The following is a 20,842-nucleotide window of genomic DNA, read 5'->3' as shown; positions in this document are numbered from 1 at the left end:
CATTGCCTTTCTTTGGGATTGGAATGAAAACTGACCTTTTCCAGTCCTGTGGCCACTGCTGAGTTTTCCAAAGTTGCTGGCATATGGAGTGCACACTTTCACAGCATCATCTTTCAGGATTTGAAATAGCTCAACTGTAATTCCATCACCTCCACTAGCTTTGTTCATAGTGATGCTTTCTAAGGCCCACTTGACTTCACATGCCAGGATGTCTAATCTTAGTTAAATCTAGCTACTGGTTCAACAATAATTACAAAGCAGCCCAATAATTCTGTAAAAGCATTGGTTTTATTATTAAAAACAAACAAACAAAAGAAGACAGAAACAAAAATCCTGGTTATTTGCAGTATCTATCAGCTTTCAATTTGGCTCTCCTGTTTAAACAAAAAACAAATAAAAAAATTAATCTATTGAAAACATGTCATATAGTGGTCACCTGCTACTAAAATCATAAACTGTGTTCGGCAATTGTGCCCTCAGTTTCAGGTATTATCTTACCACACTGCTTATGGTAAAATATTTTAATTAAAATGTTTACTTCTCAATATTATGTTTCATAATACATGGGATTTTATTCTTACCAAAAACACTTTTCCTAATCTTTAACTCATGTTGCCTAAGGACTTTTAAAATCCATAACAGCAATTTTAATTGCCTCTGAATTTAAGTATTGGCCTAAACTTCTATTTAATAAGGTGGGAATGTTGTATTTTCATAAGTGATAGAGGTTATAGGACACAAACCTTATTCTGTTTCTTTCAATTCCATATCCTGATTACTTTTATTGCCTATTGTTGATTTCCTAGAAATAGGTATGTTAATATGCTCAGCTGGAAATAATCATTACATCATTTCTTGTGTTCATGTAGTCACTTGATCAACTAGTTAACAGGAAATACCTGATAAAGCACTGTTATTATCAAGTAATCTAAAGAAATCTCTTAAAGCTAACTTTGCAACATAAGACTTGAAAAGTGGCAGATTACCAAATTCTCTTCTGATCTGGTGCTTACTTGATTTGTATTTGTAAGCTCACAACTAAGCCTCTCCAACCATTTTACTAATGTTGGAAATCCAGGACACTACTTTCTTAAATAGGAACTAATAAACAAATATTAATAATGTGCTATGTTGAATATCCTGCACATGTATGAATTCAACTTAACAAAGTGCTTCAATTTCATCAATTTTATACTTAGAAATTTTAAAACTGATTTTTATCTCATTTTTGGAAACCTGTAGTACTTTTGACAGAACCCACTGAATTTTAAAATTACTACTTCTCTCTAGCCCTGGTTTTAACATTTACAAAAAAGTCGATGGTAAATGAATTTATGAAGTAGTTTCAGTCAAACCTGAATTGCTTGTAACAAAATATATAAGCCCTTGGAATCTGGCTATTTCCAAATATTTTTTCTTGGTGATCTTTTCCCAGACTTACAATGTCCATTTTAAGGTAATAACCACCACATTCAAAATTTAGAAATAAAGACAAATTTTTAAAATTACAGTAATTAAGAAAAGAACATGAGTTTATACACCACTTCTATTGGACACTGAAAATAGTTGGAAATGAATAAAAGTTTACTTACCTGTCCAGAAGTGTTTCATGCAAGAATCCATCTTTCCGGGCCTTTTTCAGAATTTTACTGTCTTCTTTACTTATTTTAAGCTTGTGGTCTTGGAAGCTCTGGAATTTTTTTCTGTTAAGAAAATGCCTTTCTTGAAAAATGTCTCAAACTTTGATTATACATGTTTACTAACAAGCTTACTAATATTTTAAGTTTTTCATTTACTAAAGAAAAACTGTTCTACTCAAATAATTTACAACTTTTCAACAACAAAAATGACTTTTCTACCTCACCATCAAGAAGGCAGTTGTCTGGGTAGCTCTACAAATTTAATTAACACTTGGGAGTGTTGGCTGGAGTCTCCTGTGTCCGGGCAACGTTTGACAGGCTTTATGTACTGACGGCGACAGCCACTCTACAGAGCAGGACTGTTGTTTATTGCTAAGTCGCATCTGACTCTTTGCGACCCCATGGATGGTAGCCCACCACGCTCCTCTGTCCATGGGATTCTCCAGGCACGAATACTGGAGTGGGTTGTCGTGCCCTCCTCCAGGGGATCTTCCCGACCCAGGGGATGAACCTGCATCTCCTGCTTGGCAGGCGGATTCTTTACCACTGAGCCACTGGGAAGCCTTGAGCAGGGAGAACAGACCAATCCAGGTGACGGGAATGTTGAAACCTGAACTCTTACGAGAGGCGCTCAGCTCAGTGCCCTATCCTAGAGTCTACATTATGTTGTCTGTTCTTGTCTTTCAGGTCTTTTATTTTAGGTGTCTTGAGAAGCATGTCACTGCCAAACCTTTGGTTCTAAAAGAAAAAAAAATACCTACACGTAATTGATTTCACACTGTTTGACATTTCCTTTGTCTTCTTCTGGAATATCATCTTTTTTCTTAGTTTCTCTTTCGGCGCAGGATCTGATCTATATATTGGAGATGAGAACACAGAGGTTACACATTTATCTTCCCCTGACCCACCTTACTTATTACAAAAGAACGTTCTAGATGATTTCTTATACAAAAGAAGAAAACAACTTGGCAGTTAGATTCAGAATAAAACAAGTTCTAGATATGTTTATATATACATGTAACTTACATAAATAATTGCTATTATTTGTTTCCTTAGATCCCTTACATGAGAAAAACTAAAGAGAAAATTACTTGAAAAGCATTTTACAGATCAGATATCACTATCCCAATTAGGCAATAATTTAACTAGTTTAATTTTGGCTCCAAAAGTAAATACAGTAGAATCAAATTATCCTGCTATTTAGTGTGCACTTTATAACACTGAAAGTTTAAGACAGTAGCTGTTTTACTATGCACAGGCTTTTACCAAATGCTTCAAAGCTTTTAACATAACACAATTTGTTTCTACCTAATTGGAATTTATCCCTTTTAAATCCTTTTACCTTCATAAGTTTTGACAGATACTATCACCTGCAATAGATTAACTGACACAGATATAACAATTAAGATCAACTGAGTAGGCCAAAGGGCTTCCCTGGTGGCTTAGATGGAAAAGGCTGCCTGCAATGCAGGAGCCTGGGGTTCGATCCCTGGGTGGGGAAGATCCCCTGGAGAAGGGAATGGCTACCCACTCCAGTATTCTTGCCTGGAGAATGGAGTGGGGCAGGAAGGGGATAGAATTCAGGGCCAAGGAACTGGCAATCTGCAACCCAAAGGACCAACATCTTGAAAGTGATCTCTGTGGCTTAGAGCACATTCCAAGATTGCTTTGAAAGTTGTAGGCAATAATAAGGCATGAGCAATTAATATGTGTGCAACCACTCTGGCTGGAGGAGTCCTCAAAAAACTGTGGAAATTCTATACTGTGACACTATACTGCCCTTGGCAGGAAGGGATATGTTCTGGTAGATAAGGCCAGTCTATGAAGGTGGATGCTGACACAGACAAGCAGAGCCTGCAATGTGGAAGGGAGGGTGGACTGAGTCCTGGATTATCGCTGCTCAGAGGTTCCAGGTACCTGCCCAACCAAACAGACCCAGGGAAACCTGACAGGTACTTCATATAAAAATAGCTGCAATTGTTGATAAATACCGCATACTTTTTTTTTTTCCTTCTGTAGTTGTGCAAAGTACTGCTCATAGAGTTGCACTGTTTGTCTTCAATAATCATACTTTTATAATGCAATCCAAGTAAACAACTTAAAAATGATACAAAAAATTAAATATAATCAAAAATGAAATAAATAGGTGAGTGGGATCTTAGTTCCCTGACCAGGGTAGAACCTGTGTCCCTGCAGTGGAAGCTCGGAGTCTTAACCACCAGACCACCAGAGAATGCCCCGCCAGCATTTTTCTAGTGACTTGCTTTTGGAGAAGCAATGTGCTGTGGAATGTAACTTCTAGGGCCAGTTGGGCCTGGGTATGCATTCTGTCTCCACTTCAGCTGTGAGACTTCGTGCAGTGACTGATCAAAACAGTGAGGATTTAAGGATGGTTAGAGGCTATTCCTCCCGTGGACAGTTAAAAGATAATAGTAACTATCTTATGGGAACACTAAAGACAATCATGCATGTGCCTGGAGCTATTTGCTTTAGTTTTATGTATTGAATAGTTCAAAAATATTATGACTAACACTTTTAAAAATTACAACAAAAGAAAATCTAGGTTTTAGATTTAAATTTTTTGGGATATTTTTAGCAGTGAAAATGGCTTTTGAGAAAACTATGGAAGATATACTAAAACTTCTAATTCCTGAGCTATCTAGAATGGTATTTCTTTCTCCATCAATCAACTCCAAATGATGAAATGAACAGTTACTGGTATTAACATTCTTGTTTCAAAAGATTAACGATATTTTTGAGGTTAAAAAGAGTACTATAAGACTGTAAAACTAAAGATTATGAAAACTGAGAATATTTAAAAAGTAAAATCAAACATATGACACAAATTTAAAACATAATGTATACACATACTTGATAGATGCATTTAAGTTATGCTGATAGTAGAGAAAATGTAACATGGATTTTTATGCTTTATTGATAAGGATTAGGCCACTTTAAAAAAGGCTTTTTTTCCTCATTTCTTTCTGCCTTCCACCATGGCCCTCACTAATGCATTACACACAGTGAGTGTGGATCAGATCGCAACATTTTAAACAGACGTAGTCACATCATGTATGTGACGTGCATTAGTCTATAGAAAATTCTCATGATTACCTTTATCATTTCTTCTTCTCCTGCTGTTTTACTTTTTGCTTCTATATCACCTGCTTCATTGCATCTAATAAAACAGCTATTGGAGGCCAGTAAAGCCATTTTCCCCTAAATGAAACAAAATAAGAAGTAAGTTATAAGAATATCTGCAAAAAGATTCTTAAGTCTTGAGACTGAACTGATTCCTTCCCAAATCTAAAAGGAATCAGGAACAAGAATGTGAAGAAAATCTAGAAAATAAAAAAAAATAGAAAAGCAAATCAGAATCATTTATAATCTTACTACTCAAAGATAATCACATTAAATACTTCTAATATTAGATGAAATACTTTTAATCTGCTATTAGTAGGTTTAGTAGGACTAAATTCTAACTATATGGAATAGAATTATTTCCTTTGGTCTCCAAGATTTACTGGGATATACTTGATTTAGTAAGTTTTTTTAAAAATTAGCTTTAAAGAAAAAAAGATATAATGTATTTTACTCAAATAGTAATATTTTAAGATTTTATTCCATAATTAGAAAATATAAAAATATAAGAGTTGAAGTATAATCAACTATACTTCAATAACATTAAAAAAAAAGAAATGCAGAAAAAAGTAGAAAAGCTAGCCTTTGATGCCTTTGAATTTATTGCTCAGAACTTTTAAGAATCAATGTGTGAGGGACTTTTGGGTGTAGGAAGAATTTAATCATCTGTCATAACCAGTGACCAAATTGCTAATAACATGAATTTGATTTAATTTCTTATTTGAGGGAGTGAGGGCTGAGTTTTCTGTCATCTGCAGGACTCTTGGTGAGCTGGGATGTGGCTGTAATTTAGTCCAAGGTGATTTAAATCTGTGCTGCTGATTTTTCCACTGAGTCCCTTTTCTGTGTTAAAGTTTTACTTGTTATACCAGGGACTTTTAAGTCTTTCTATAAAATTTTAAAACTTAGTGTCTTCCCCCAAAATAAAGTGAAACGAAAATCCCTAAAGTTCTGTATGACTGGTAGTATCTGACTCATCATATTGCCTTATGATATGCTGGCCTCTTCTGTTGATATAATGAGAAATAGCTATTCAGTTTCTTTGCCAATTAAAAAAATTTTTTTTTGTTTTTGCTACTGAATGTTTTTCTAAAAATTCTGAGCTTAAAAAAAAAAAAAAAAAATTCTGAGCTCAGATCAAGTATAGAAACCTTCACAGTTATAAAGGTCCATAGTAATAAAACCTTTCATCATTGCTCAGAACTGATCAGCCTTTCATACACACACACACTCACCCATCAATAAAGTCCTGAGTTATCTACTGTCACCTTCACACACACACACACACACACACACACACACACACATTTTATTTTAAATTCTTTAGCTTCTCAGAACTACAGAGATCATGTATCAGGTAGACTAAAGGTCTTCTGATGCTCAGATTTGGCTGTTTTCATCACTGATCCACTAAGAGCAGATCTCAGAGAACTGAATGAGTATTATCTTATATATTTTGGACATTAACCCTTTAACAGATATCTAGCTTGTAAGTACTTTTCCCCAATCCACAGCATGTCTTTTCACTCTGTTGATTGTTGTGTTTTTTTTTTCCCTGTGTTGCACTATTTTTTGAGATCTTTTGAAGGTTATGAATTCATGTTAGTTTGTAAAAATTTAATGCATATTATTGCACTCTACTTTTTTGTTTTTCCTGAATATATGCTCTCACTGACTGTTAGAGACTTTCTCCTACACTGAGAAGGAACTTGTAAAAAAAACAATAGTACTTACATCTTGAAAGACGGGTTCCCACTGCTCTCTAGGTCCAATTGCATCTGAACGCCCAACAACAAGTCCGTCTGAATTTATACCAAGGTATTTTCCATAGCCAGACTTCAGGGCAATTCTTCAGATTAATAAAATAGTTAAATGTTAAAAACTGAGAGAAAATTAAATGTGGAACATAAAAACGTGTATATAAAATTCAGATTAACCACAGTTCCAATGTCCCAAAGCCATGTATGGCAAGTGGCTACCATACTGGACAATGTGGTTCTGTGTATACAGTTTAATATTCTACTTTTTAAGTACAAGTACTACATAATACCTTATATTATGCAGCAAACATTTTTCCAAATTCATTCTTCTTCAAAAACACCACTTTTAATGGATATATCCTATTATATCATGTTGTATTACAATGTATTAATTATCGTTCAACTCAAGCTTACCTGGAATCAGACAATTTGACAGCTGTAAACTGCTCTGGAGGACTAGGGCCCTCATCAACTGCAAGAGAAAAACATTTTGAAGTAAATATGACATTTCTTATAAATATACATGTAAAAATACTCATTAGCTTAAAAAAAGTAGCTCTTTCTCTTTTGAAACCAAATGTAAGAATATTATATTATGTAATTATAATACAGTATATGGCCTTCCCTGGTGGTTCAGACAGTGAAGAACCCACCTGCCAACACAGCAGACGTGGGTTCAATCCCTGGGTTGGGAAGATCCCTTGGAGTAGGAAAAGGCTACCCACTCTGTATTCTTGCCTGCAGAATTCCACAGACAGAGGAGCCTGGCGGGCTACAGTCCACAGGGTCACAAAGAGTCGGACATGACATAGTATTCATAGTATCAAGAGTTACTTTATCTTCAAATGCAGATAACATTTGATTCTAGATCATCAAGACTCACTTTGGACTTCTGACCTCTACAGTTGTGTGATAATAATAAATTTGTGTTATTTTAAGCCAAAAAAAAAAAGAGAGGGAGAGAATAGTTTATCTTCTATATGTAAAATCAAACTTTAGTTTTGTTAGACAGTCTCTAACAGTCAATGAGAACATGTTAAAAAAAAAACAAAAAAACTAGTTTAGTTTTACATATCTAATGAGATAGGTCAGCATGATGCTTATTTATTTAGTTACTTCCAAGATACTATCTCTTTGTGTTTTAAAATGCAGTCAGCACATAGACAAATAAGCACTTAATGTTTAAAAACCTAAAATGCTTTAATTTATTAAAGGGATGACCATTTGGACAAAAAGCTCTTAGTAATCTTCTAATTACTTCATGTCTCATTAGTGCTTCTTCCCATGCGCTAAATGGAAAGAGAAAACTTCAGATTAATAGTGCCCCGGGTTAGTTGTGGCGAAAGGTCTAAAGAGTAAAGGAATTCAAACTTTTGACTCATCTAGGTTTTCTTTTTCTTTCCTTTTATTATTTCAATTATTCACATTAGTTTTGATTGCCATGGATACCCTTTTGGAACTACACAGAATGTTTTCAAATGCTTACACTGGAAAGAGGGAGTTGCCAACAACGTAAATAGTGAGGAAGGAAGAAAGTGGAAGAAGTCAAATCAATGGATTCACCCCTCTGGCATACATTTGCTACTAGAATTTAAGTGAACGAATGCCATAAAATATTAACTTCAAGTGGCCTTTTCCATCCCATTGCCGCTACCAGACACAAACCTTCTTTATGTGGAGCTCCCAGTGTAAAAAGCCCATTGTCAAGTGCATGTATGTAGGTTCCTTTATCCATTTCAATCGCTATGGTTCCTGAAATCTCACCAAAGTTCGTTACTGTCCACCAGATTCCTAAAAGACAAAACCAGTCATTTAAATTTACATTTTGTATTTGTGATGGAAGGTTCTTACTTGCTGCTGTTGTCATTGTAACTTATTAACTTAAAAAAATTTTTTTTTGCAGTTCTGGAGTAGTTGAATTCAGAGAGATAAAAAACAGGATGGTGGTTGCTCGGGACTAGGGGAGAGTGAGGTATGGGCATTTATAATTTAATGGGTGAACAGTTTCAGCTTTGCAAGAGGAAAAATATTCTTCTTGAATTGAAGATGGCTGGTGGTGACGGCTGCACAGCAGTGGCGATGCACTTAATGACACTGAACTGTACACTGAAAAACGGCTAAAGTGATGGACTTTATGTTAGGTATATTTTACTACAGTTCAGATAATTTAGTGAGAGGTTTGCACAATAATTTGAGCTATTTCTGACTTATAATTTTTCAGTACAAAAAAATGCTTTACTCAGAATCATCATTAACATCCTATGATCATTAATTCTTTCTTAAAAATGTAGTAGTGATATAAAATTATTTGTATATGTTCTGTGCTATACTGAACAAGTACACTTCATGTTGATTCTCTGCACGTGACTTAGATTCTAGATTCAATACAGTCAATTCCATAGTCAATCCAATAGGATTTATTATAGAAAGTAATACATTGATTGTAAAGTTTATATGGAAATACAAAGGCTCTACCAGACTATAAAGAAGTACAGAAGTATAAAGCTGGGAGATTCACACCACCTGATTTTAAGATTTTATGAAATGGCGCAGTAATCAAGACACATACATTAACAGAACAACACACAAACCGCTGGAACAGAGTCCAGAAATAGACTAACACATATAAAGTCAACTGATTTTAGACAAAGACACCAAAGCACTTTAATGAGAAAGAAAGTCTATTCATCAATAGTGCTAGGACAACTGGATATCAATATGATAAAAAGAGAGAAAATAATTTGTAAAATATGGTTAAATGATATTTATGTTTCAGGCCTTTAAAATGATGTATCAGTATCTCTGGGCTACTAAGTAGTCTAACAATGGCACCTATTAAGTCAGAGCCCTAAGTTTCCTCTCTCCTGTGCTTTGTTCTGATGATGAAGAAGAGGCATCAGACATCGACTGTGCTAGAACATAAAAGCAACCTATAAATCTAATATTTGAGCATGTTAAGACAAATGTGACTTGGCCATAAATTCCTTCTACTTTCTTTTACTACTTATCCCTACTAGGAAAATATTTTTAAGGGAATCTCAACCAATGCTAACTTCGCGCAGAATGAAGTAATAGAAAATTGACTCACCAACAATATCAAGCTGAGTTTCTTCATCTTCTTCTCTCTTTCTCTTCTTCTCTTTGCTCTTTTTCTTCTTACTAAAGGAGATAATTTATATAGATGAGTTTAGATATACTGATTTGCATACTAAATGTAAGATAGAATCTTAGAAGACTCTTCTAAGATATACACTAATATATGAATTACTGATCGACAACAACATCCCTTGATATACCCTCTTACTTCTGATACAGAGAAGTCACTTCTGATCCTCTTCATATTGTGTTACAGTTAAAGAGAACAGACTCTGGAGCCAGACTGCCTTTTAGAATCGTGATTCTGTCATTTCTTAGCTCTGTGATTTTTTGGGAAAATTTACTTAATCTGTCAATTTCCCCACCTATACAAATGAGGACAACAATTTAACCCAACCCTTACTGTGAGGATTAGGAATTCAGGCATAATCTTCATACATTACTTGTGAAAATGTGAAATGGTGCAACCAGAAGAGTTTGAAGTTCTTGAAAAGGTAAACATGGAATTAGGTTTATGGAAACCACAGGATCTAACGATTCTCCTCCTAGGTTTACACCCAAGAGAAACGAAAACATAGGTCTGCATAGAAACTTGCATAAGACTATTCATGGCATCATTATTCATTAGAGTCCCCAAAATGGAAACCCAAATGTCCATCAACTAATGAATGGATAAACAAAATGTGTTATATCCATACAATGGAGCTCTGGTGGTAGTTTAGGCACTCAGGCGTGTCTGACTATGTGCAACCCCATGGACTGTGGTCAACCAAGCTACTCTGTCCATGGGATTTCCCAGGAAAAAATACTGGAGTGGGCTGCCATTTCCTTCTCCAGGGGATCTTCCTCACCCAGGGATCAAATCTGCATCTCCTGCATTGGCAGGCAGATTCTTTACCACTGAGCCACCTTCAGTTCAGTTCAGTTCAGTCACTCAGTTGTGTCCAACTCTGTGTGACCCCATGAATCACAGCACACCAGGCCTCCCTGTTCATCACCAACTCCTGGAATTTACCCAAACTCATGTCCATTGATGTGGTGATGCCATCCAATCATCTCATCCTCTGTCGTCCCCTTCTCCTCCTGCCCCCAATCCCTCCCAGCATCAAAGTCTTTTCCAATGAGTCAGCTCTTCGCATGAGGTGGCCAAAATATTGGAGTTTCAGCTTTAGCATCAGTCCTTCCAATGAACACCCAGGACTGATCTCCTTTAGGATGGACTGGCTGGATCTCCTAGCAGTCCAAGGGACCCTCAAGAGTCTTCTCCAACACCACAGTTCAAAAGCATCAATTCTTCAGTGCTCAGCTTTCTTTATAGTTCAACTCTCACACCCATACATGACCACTGGAAAAACCATAGCCTTGACTGGACGGACCTTGGTTGACAAAGTAATGTCTCTGCTTTTGAATATGCTCTCTAGGTTGGTCATTAACTTTCCTTCCAAGGAGTAAAAGTCTTTTAATATCATGGCTGCAGTCACCATCTGCAGTGATTTTGGAGCCCCCCAAAATAAAGTCAGACACTGTCTCCACTGTTTCCCCATCTATTTGCCATGAAGTGATGGGACCGGATGCCATGATCTTCGTTTTCTGAATGTTGAGCTTTAAGCCAACTTTTTCACTCTCCTCTTTCCCTTTTATCAAGAGGCTTTTTAGTTCCTCTTCACTTTCTGCCATAAGGGTGGTGTCATCTGCATATCTGAGGTGATTGATATTTCTCCTGGCAGTCTTGATTCCAGCTTGTGCTTCATCCAGCCCAGCGTTTCTCATGATGTAGTCTGCATTTAAATTAAATAAGCAGGGTGACAATATATAGCCTTGACGTACTCCTTTTCCTATTTGGAACCAGTCTGTTGTTCCATGCCCAGTTCTAACTGTTGCTTCCTGACCTGCACACAGATTTCTCAGGAGGCAGGTCAGGTGGTCTGGTATTCCCATCTCTTTCAGAATTTTCCAGTTTATTGTGATCCACACAGTGAAAGGCTTTGGCATAGTCAATAAAGCAGAAATAGATGTTTTTCTGGAACTCTCTTGCTTTTTTGAGGATCCAGCAGATGTTGGGAATTTGATCTCTGGTTCCTCTGCCTTTTCTAAAACCAGCTTGAACATTGGAAGTTCACAGTTCACGTATTGCTGAAGCCTGGCTTGGAGAATTTTGAGCATTACTTTACTAGCGTGTGAGATGAGTGCAATTGTGTGGTAGTTTGAGCATTCTTTGGCTTTGCCTTTCTGTGGGATTGGAATGAAAAGTGACCTTTTCCAGTCCTTTGGCCACTGCTGAGTTTTCCAAAGTTGCTGGCATACTGAGTGCAGCACTTTCACAGCATCATCTTTCAGGATTTGAAACAGCTCAACTGCAATTCTATCATTTCCACTACCTTTGTTCATAGTGATGCTTCCTAAGGCCCACTTGACTTCACATTCCAGGATGTCTGGCTCTAGGTGAGTGATCACACCATGATGATTATCTGGGTCGTGAAGATCTTTTTTGTATAGTTCTTCTGTGTATTCTTGCCACCTCTTCTTAATATCTTCTGCTTCTGTTAGGTCCATACCATTTCTGTCCTTTATTGAGCCCATCTTCGCATGAAATGCTCCCTTGGTATCTCTAATTTTCTTGAAGAGATCTCTTGTCTTTCCCGACCTGGGAAGCCCTTAATAGAATATTATTCCGCCATAAAAGGAATGAGTACTGATACAACATAGATGAATCTTGAAAATGTTATCCTAAGTAAAAGGAGCCAGACACAAAAGGCTGCATATTGTATCGTTCAGTTGTGTCCAATCCTGCATATTGTATGACTCCATTTATATGGAATGTTTATGAGGCAAACTGATACAGACAAAAGGTGGATTAGTGGTTGCCAGGGATTAGGGGATGAGCAGAACGTGGAGTGACTGCTAATGATGGTAGGGCTTCCTTCTAAGAGGATGAAAATGTTCAGCAACTCAACAGTGCTGAGCTTTGTGAATATACTAAAAACCACTGAATTCTAATTTAAAAGGGCAAATTTTATAGTATATGTAGTATATCTCAACAATAAAAAGCGCAAGAGTGACTTTTAAAAAAGTTAACAGGTATTGCTTAGAACAGTTCTTGGCACATATGAAATGCTACATGTGTGTTAACTATATTGGCAGTTATAATGACTATAAGACACACTTATTTGTATTTTCATCACAAAATAAGCTTTCAGAAGCTAACTCTCTCCTCCCTCCTATGAATTCAGGCAGTAACAGTTTCACATGTATTCAGGATAAATTCTTAATCCCAGACTCCTAGGCAGAGTTCTTAAGAGTCATGGCTTCAGTTTGCTTCTTAACACCTTCTTTCCATCCCATCTAAAAGTACCTAAAACTCTTATCACTGAGACCAGGATGAAATGCTCAGTATTTGCATAAATGATCAGCCCTGACTAGTTGGGTAACTTCTTCTTGCATTTGGCTCTACTTATTTACTGTACACGCCACCTTGTTTAATCCTCAAAACAACCCTTTTGGAGTATCACTAATCCCCTCCCAAGAGGAAGCTCAAAGATACTAACGAACCTGTCACAAGATTAGTAATTGGTGGAGTCCGGATTCGAACCCATAGCCTTTTCAAAATCCGTATCTGCATATTGCATTAAAATTAATTTTTTTAAAGGTGGAAGGGAGGCAATGTTGAAAACAGTTATCCCTAATAAAGGAAGTTACTGTTAAAACCCACACGATCAGACTAACACAGCCCTACCAAGCATAGGTCTGGAGGTGGGGGTTCATCAAGGGAAATCCGACCTTGTGGCTCCTGGTCCCCCAGGTGGGCGCTGACGCCCCAGGACACTCGCCCCAGGGAGGGGAAGGCTGAGCGGCGTCGAGAAAGAGGGCGAGAATCTCCCACGCAAACCCGCGTCCTTACCTCTTGGCCTTGGTTCCCTTGAGCACGAGTTTGGTGGACTTCACATAGGAGTATTCGGCCATGGTCGTGGCAAAACACGTGAACCGGCGCAGGAGCGGGCGACGGAGTCACAGAAGTGGAGACGGGGCCCGAGCTCCCCGAAAACGTACGCTCCACTGGAGTGGCCGCGTCTCCCGCCGGTCCCTGGCTTTTTTTCACCCCAACGTCAAGTTCCAAGTAGAGTTCCACTTCCTGTTTACAGCCTGGGTACGGCATCCGCAGAGGGCCGAAATAGACCCGCGTTTTTTTTTTTTTTGCCTGCGCCCTGAGAACGGGCTGTTCCGAATGCCGAAGCCGGGGAGCCGCGCCCTCTGGTGGACGCGGTGGGTCTCGCAGCCGAGCTGGGGGACTGGAGCCGCTCTGGAGGAAGTCCGCCTGCGAGGTCTTGGGAGGAGGCGGTAATGAGCTCAGGGATGCGATGACTCACATCAACCCTCCCGAAGCCGCCTAGTGGACGGGGTCCTGACTGCGCGCCGCAGCCAAGGGCTGGGCTCCCGTGTGTGGCGGGGGCGTAGAGTAACACAGGGCGCGTTGTTTGGCCTTGGGCGACTTCACAAGCCGTCTCAATTCCGTAAACGTTTATTGTACTGTTCGTACTTACGGAGACTCGAGTAATGCAGAGGAAACAAGGAATAAAATAAAAGACAATTAAGTGCCAGCGTTTGGGCGGAAGATTTCACTAGCGCTGCAGGATTTTGGGTGGAGATGGGCAGGCTGGTGATAGGGAAAGCTAATGCTTTCAGAGAGGTCTTTCTCCGTATAGGGTGGGTCTTAACAGGCTTCCACAGCTTCAGTCCCTGCTCCCATCTCAACAGTTTTATAATCTACTTCCCTGATTCCATCGACTCTCCCTTCCAAACCATCTACTGTAGTGCCGAGTGATCTCTCTAAAGAAACAGCTGATCATTATCCCCCTTGTTTTTGTTGAGTCTCTAAGTCCTATCCCACCCTGTGACCCCCATGTACTGTGGCACCCCAGGCTCCTCTGACCTCCACTATCTCCCGGAGTTTGCTCAGATTCATGTCCACTGAGTCACTGATGCTATCTAACCATCTAATCCTCTGTCATCCCCTTTTCCTCTTGGCCTCAATCTTTTCCAGCATCAGAGTCTTTTCTAGTGAATTGGCTCTTTGCATCAGGTGGCCAAAGTATTGAGGCTTCAGCTTCAGCAACAGTCCTTCCAATGAATATCCAGGGTTGATTTCCTTTAGGATTGACTGGTTTGATCTCCTTGCAGTCCAAGGGACTCTGAAGAGTCTTTTCCAACACCATGGTTTGAAAGCATCAGTTCTTCAGTGTTCAGCCTTCTTTTATGGTCCAACTCTCACATCCATGCGTGACTATTGGAAAACCACAGCTTTGACTATACAGACATTTGTCAGCAAAGTGATATCTCTGCTTTTTTAAATACACTGTCTAGGTTTGTCATAGCTTTTCTTCCAAGGAGCAAGGGTCTTGTAATTTCGTGGCTGCAGCCACCATCTTTAGTGACTTTGGAGCACAAGAAAATAAAATCTATCACTGCTTCCCCCTTTTTTCCACTTCTATTTTGCTCTGGGGAAGGAAATGGCAACCCACTCTGGTATTCTTTCCTGGAGAACCCCATGGACAGCATGAAAAGCCATTATCCCTAAAGTCTATTAAAGGGAGGCCTACTGATTTCGGGAGGAGAATCCTAGTGCACATAGTGAACTGGTGATCTTGGCCTCTTTCCCACCACGGAACCCATGCTGCCTTAACCCCAGCCGCACTGCCTGACTGGAAATGCTTGAAAGCTCTGTCTTCCCGTGTCCTGCCTAGAATGCTGCTCTAGCTGCTTACCTACCCTCTTCGTATGGGCCCTGCCCCCTCCTTTTCGGCCTTTAAAACAAATTCAGGCTTATTTCCTCCAAAAAGCCATCTTTGAATAACTTCCTGGGTTTCCCCAAAGAGCCTTCCTTTCTCATCCTAAAGCTTTACTGTGTGCTTTTTAAAACACAAGAGCCATGTGCTTATTTATTCTTGTCTCATCTACACCCACATCCAATGCCTGCTTCACAATAAACCTTGCCTAAACGTCAGTTAAAATATTAAGATTCCAAAGCCTGGTGTGCGATAATGAAGGGAGTGGAACAGAGTGTGACTTGACTAGGTTGGGTTGTGATAGAAAAACAGAAGTAGACATGTTGGATGGGTAAGGAATAGCAGACCTTTGGACATCAGTTCCGTATCTATTTATCAGCTCTGTCTGCAACTTGCTGTCTCCTACACTACTTAGTGGTAGGAAAATGCAAAAGATGTTTTGACCCAGGGCCTAATCGTAAGGGCCTTTATCTAAGTAAATGATGTGCAGCGAGAGGCGGTATAACGTATAATTAGGAATATAGGGCTTCCCTGGTGGCTCAGTGGTAAAGAATCCACCTGCCAATGCAGGAGACACGGGTTCGATCTCTGGTCTGGGAAAATCCCACGTCTGCGTGCGGAGCAGCTGAGCCATGTGCCACAACTACTGAGCCTGTGCTCTAGATCCCATGTTTTGCAACAAGAGAAGCCACTGCGATAAGAGGCCCATGAACTGCAGCGAAGAGGAGCCGCCACTCGCTCCAACTAGAGAAAGCCTGTGTGCAGCAAGGGAGACCCAGCACAGCTCCCCCTCCACCAAAAAGAGTGTAGCTGCTGGAGACAGACTGCTGTGGCAGGCAAACCCTGCTGTCTTTTGAGTTTGATGACTTTGTAAAGTTATGTGTGTGTGTGTGTGTGTGTGTGTGTGTGTGAGAGTCAGTCGTGCCCGACTCTTTGTGACCCCGTGGACTGTAGCCCTTCAGGCTCCTCTGTCCTTGGAATTCTCCAGGCAAGAATACTGGAGTGGGTTGCCATGCCCTTCTCCAGGGGGTCTTCCCAACCCAGGGATCGAACCCAGGTCTCCTGCATTTGTAAGTTACATAACCTCCACATAGCTGTTTCCTCAGCTGTAAAATGGGATCTCTCCTAGGGTAATGATGAATATTTAGAGTTAATATAGGAAAAGACTTAAAAATTTCTGATAAGTTGTGAATCAAAAATGTTAGCTCTTATTATTAGCTATCAATGTGCCCTGAGAAAGATATAAGTGAAATGTTGTAGCAAGCTATTATCTCTTGCCTTCCTGGTCTGAGGTGATATTTCATTGTGGTTTGATTTGCATTTCCCTAATAATTAGTGACATTGAGTGTTTTTTCATGTACCCGTTGACCTTTGGAAAGATATCTATTCAGTTTCTTTGACCATTTAAAATAGCTTTTTCTATTAAATTTCTTATATATTTTAGATATTAATCCCTTACAGATGTATGATTTGCATATATTTTCTCCATCTCTGCAGACTACCTTTTTATTTTTGATTGTTTTTTCAGACTTCCCTGGTGGCTCAGATGGTAAAGCGTCTGCCTACAATGCAGAAGACCCGGGTTCGATCCTGGGGTCGGGAAGAACCCCTGGAGAAGGAAATGGCACCCCATTCCAGTACTCTTGTCTGGAAAATCCCATGGACGGAGGAGCCTGGTAGGCTGCAGTCCATGGGGTCACTAAGAGTTGGACGCGACTGAGCGACTTCACTATCTTTGCTGTGAGCAACATTTAAAATAGTTTGTTGTAGTCCCAGCCGTCAGCACCACCTTGTGGACTAAGAAAATGGCTACATTTTGCTCAAGCAGCATCAGTTCAGTTCGGTTCAGTCCCTCAATCGTGTCCGACTCTTTGCGACCCCATGGACTGCAGCACGCCAGGCTTTCCTGTCCATCACCAACTCCCGGAGCTTACTCAAACTCATGTTCATCGAGTCGATGATGCCATCCAACCATTTCATCCTCTGTCAGGCAGCCTCAGGTCATGTTAAAAAATATCCAGTCTGAGCTATCAGGAAAGCTTAGTCCCGACCGACAGCACCACCTTGTGGACAACTAAGAAAATGGCTGCATTTTGCTAAAGTAGCTTCTGGTTGTCTTAAAAGTACCCATACCAAAATGAACTTACTTGCAAAACAGAAAGATATTTACAGACTTAGAGAAGGAACTTAAGGTTGCTGGAGGAAAGAGATAGTTAGGGAGTTTGGGATGGACATGTACACACCGCTGTATTTAAAATGGATAACCAGCAAGGACTTACTGTATAGCACATGGAACTCGGCTCAATGTTAAGTGGAGGCCTGGATGGGAGGGGAGTTTGGGGGAGAACAGGTGTGTGTATGAGTATGGCTGAGTCCCTTCACTGTTCACCTGGAACTGTCACAACATCATTTGTTGATTGACTATCAGTTCAGTTCAGTCGCTCAGTCGTGTCCGACTCTTTGCGACCCCATGAATCACAGCACGCCACGCCTCCCTGTCCATCACCAACTCCCGGAGTTCACTCAGACTCATGTCCATCGAGTCGGTGATGCCATCTAGCCATCTCATCCTCTGTCGTCACCTTCTCCTCCTGCCCCCTATCCCTCCCAGCATCAAAGTCTTTTCCAATGAGTCAACTCTTCTCATCAGGTGGCCAAAGTATTGGAGTTTCAGCTTTAGCATCAGTCCTTCCAGTGAACACCCAGGACTGATCTCCTTTAGAATGGACTGGCTGGCTCTCCTTGCAATCCAAGGGACTCTCAAGAGTCTTCTCCAACACCACAGTTCAAAAGCATCAATTCTTTGGCGCTCAGCTTTTTTTCCACAGTCCAACTCTCACATCCCCCTCCAACCACTGGAAAAACCATAGCCTTGACTAGATGGACTTTTGTTGGCAAAGTAATGTCTCTGCTTTTGAATATGCTATCTAGGTTGGTCATAACTTTTCTTCCAAGGAGTAAGCGTCTTTTAATTTCATGGCTGCAGTCACCATCTGCAGTGATTTTGGAGCCCCCAAAATAAAGTCTGACACTGTTTCCACTGTTTCCCCATCTATTTCCCATGAAGTGATGGGACCAGACGCCATGATCTTCGTTTTCTGAATGTTGAGCTTTAAGCCAACTTTTTCACTCTCCTCTTTCCCTTTCATCAAGAGGCTTTTTAGTTCCTCTTCACTTTCTGCCCTAAGGGTGGTGTCATCTGCATATCTGAGGTTATTGATATTTCTCCTGGCAATCTTGATTCCAGCTTGTGCTTCTTCCAGCCCAGCGTTTCTCATGATGTAGTCTGCGTATAAGTTAAATAAGCAGGGTGACAATATACAGCCTTGACACATTCCTGTTCCTATTTGGAACCAGTCTGTTGTTCCATGTCCAGTTCTAACTGTTGCTTCCTGACCTGCATATAGATTTCTCAGGAGGCAGGTCAGGTGGTCCGGTATTCCCATCTCTTTCAGAATTTTCCACAGTTGATTGTGATCCACAAAGTCGAAAGCTTTGGCATAGTCAATAACGCAGAAATAGATGTTTTTTTCTGGAACTCTCTCGCTTTTTCGAGGATCCAGCAGATGTTGGCAATTTGATCTCTGGTTCCTCTGCCTTTTCTAAAACCAGCATGAACATCTGGAAGTTCACAGTTCACGTACTGCTGAAGCCTGGCTTGGAGAATTTTGAGCATTACTTTACTAGTGTGTAAGATGAGTGCAATTGTGCAATAGTTCGAGCATTCTTTGGCATTGCCTTTCTTTGTGATTGGAATGAAAACTGACCTTTTCCGGTCCTGTGGCCACTGCTGACTTTTCCAAATTTGCTGGCATATTGAGTGCAGCACTTTCATAGCACCATCTTTCAGGATTTGAAATAGCTCCACTGGAATTCCATTACCTCCGCTAGCTTTATTCATAGTGATGATTTCTAAGGCCCACTTGACTTCACATTCCAGAATGTCTGGCTCTAGGTGAGTGATCACACCATTGTGGTTATCTGGGTTGTGAAGCTCTTTTTTGTATAGTTCTTCTGTGTATTCTTGCCACTTCTTAATATCTTCTGCTTCTGTTAGGTCCATAGCATTTCCGTCCTTTATCAAGCCCATCTTTGCATGAAATGTTCCCTTGGTATCTCTAATTTTCTTGAAGAGACATCTAGTCTTTCCCATTCTGTTGTTTTCCTCTATTTCTTTGCATTGATCGCTGAGGAAGTCTTTCTTATCTCTCCTTGCTATTCTTTGGAACTCTGCATTCAGATGCTTATATCTTTCCTTTTCTCCTTTGCTTTTCGCGTCTCTTCACAGCTATTTGTGAGGCCTCCTCAGACAGCCATTTTGCTTTTTTGCATTTCTTTTCCACGGGGATGGTCTTGATCCCTGTCTCCTGCAGAATGTCATGAACCTCCATCCATAGTTCATCAGGCACTCTGTCTATCAGATCTAGTCCTTTAAATCTATTTCTCACTTCCACTGTATAATCATAAAGGATTTGATTTAGGTCATACCTGAATGGTCTAGTGGTTTTCCCTACTTTCTTCAATTTAAGTCTGAATTTGTCAATAAGGAGTTCATGATCTGAGCCACAGTCAGCTCCCAGTTTTGTTTTTGCTGACTGTATAGAGCTTCTTTATCTTTGGCTGCAAAGATATAATCAGTCTGATTTCGGTGTTGACCATCTGGTGATGTCCATGTGTAGAGTCTTCTCTTGTGTTTGGAAGAAGGTGTTTGCTATGACCGGTGTGTTCCCTTGGCAGAACTCTGTTAGCATTTGCCCTGCTTCATTCTGTACTCCAAGGCCATATTTGCCTGTTATTCCAGGTGTCTCTTGACTTCCTACTTTTGCATTCTAGTCCTCTATAATGAAAAGGATATCCTTTTGATCGACTATATCTCAGTGCAAAATAAAAAGTGTAAAAAAATGTTAATAGATGTGAAAGCTCTTTGATATCTACTAAATTTGGAGAAGGAAATGGCAACCCACTCCAGTATTCTTGCCTGGAGAATCCCATGGACAGAGGAAACTGATGGGCTGCTGTCAGTGGGGTCGCACAGAGTCAGACACGACTGAAGCGACTTAGCATGCATGCATACATTGGAGAAGGAAATGGCAACCCGCTCCAGTATTCTTGCCTGGAGAATCCCAGGGACAGAGAAGCCTGGTGGGCTGCTGTCTATGGGGTCACACAGGGTCGGACACAACTGAAGCGACTTAACAGCAGCAGCAGCAAATTCAATAGAAGTCTAAAAGATTATTACTACAAAAGGCAGGCATGTGTTGGGCAAATGTGTAATAAAGTTAAGTATTGCTTAAAAAAAGTACCCATAACCAAATTTGGAATTTAGAAATCATCCTTGAAGCTCTATTTAGAGGATATGTTTCCCTAATACACTTTGAAATCACTTATAAATCTCTATAAGCAATACTATGCTGTCCTTTAAATA

General features: G+C 39.9%; 1 protein-coding gene and 2 non-coding genes across 3 annotated transcripts; all 3 read right to left on the bottom strand.

Moving 5' to 3' along the window:
• Positions 1-269: 269 nt before the first annotated feature.
• On the bottom strand, positions 270-13,880 carry FRG1 (FSHD region gene 1). The gene is made up of 9 exons (XM_069573177.1): positions 13,536-13,880; positions 9,630-9,700; positions 8,207-8,332; positions 6,956-7,013; positions 6,516-6,630; positions 4,755-4,859; positions 2,402-2,493; positions 1,593-1,703; positions 270-374 (listed from the first exon to the last, which is right to left on the bottom strand). The coding sequence occupies exons 1-9, from the start codon at positions 13,595-13,597 to the stop codon at positions 338-340; spliced, it is 777 nt and encodes a 258-aa protein (XP_069429278.1). The 5' UTR covers positions 13,598-13,880; the 3' UTR covers positions 270-337.
• LOC138431189 (small nucleolar RNA U2-30) lies at positions 5,909-5,980 on the bottom strand. Its single transcript, XR_011253590.1, has one exon. It is a non-coding gene; the product is annotated as a small nucleolar RNA U2-30 (small nucleolar RNA).
• On the bottom strand, positions 6,111-6,189 carry LOC138431190 (small nucleolar RNA U2-19). The gene has a single exon (XR_011253591.1). It is a non-coding gene; the product is annotated as a small nucleolar RNA U2-19 (small nucleolar RNA).
• Positions 13,881-20,842: the final 6,962 nt, after the last annotated feature.

This window comes from Ovis canadensis, chromosome 26, assembly GCF_042477335.2.
Source record: "Ovis canadensis isolate MfBH-ARS-UI-01 breed Bighorn chromosome 26, ARS-UI_OviCan_v2, whole genome shotgun sequence".
In the NCBI taxonomy this organism is placed as follows: Eukaryota; Metazoa; Chordata; class Mammalia; order Artiodactyla; family Bovidae; genus Ovis; species Ovis canadensis.
Note: the sequence above shows the minus strand (reverse complement) of the source record. Positions and strands in the feature narration are given on the sequence as shown.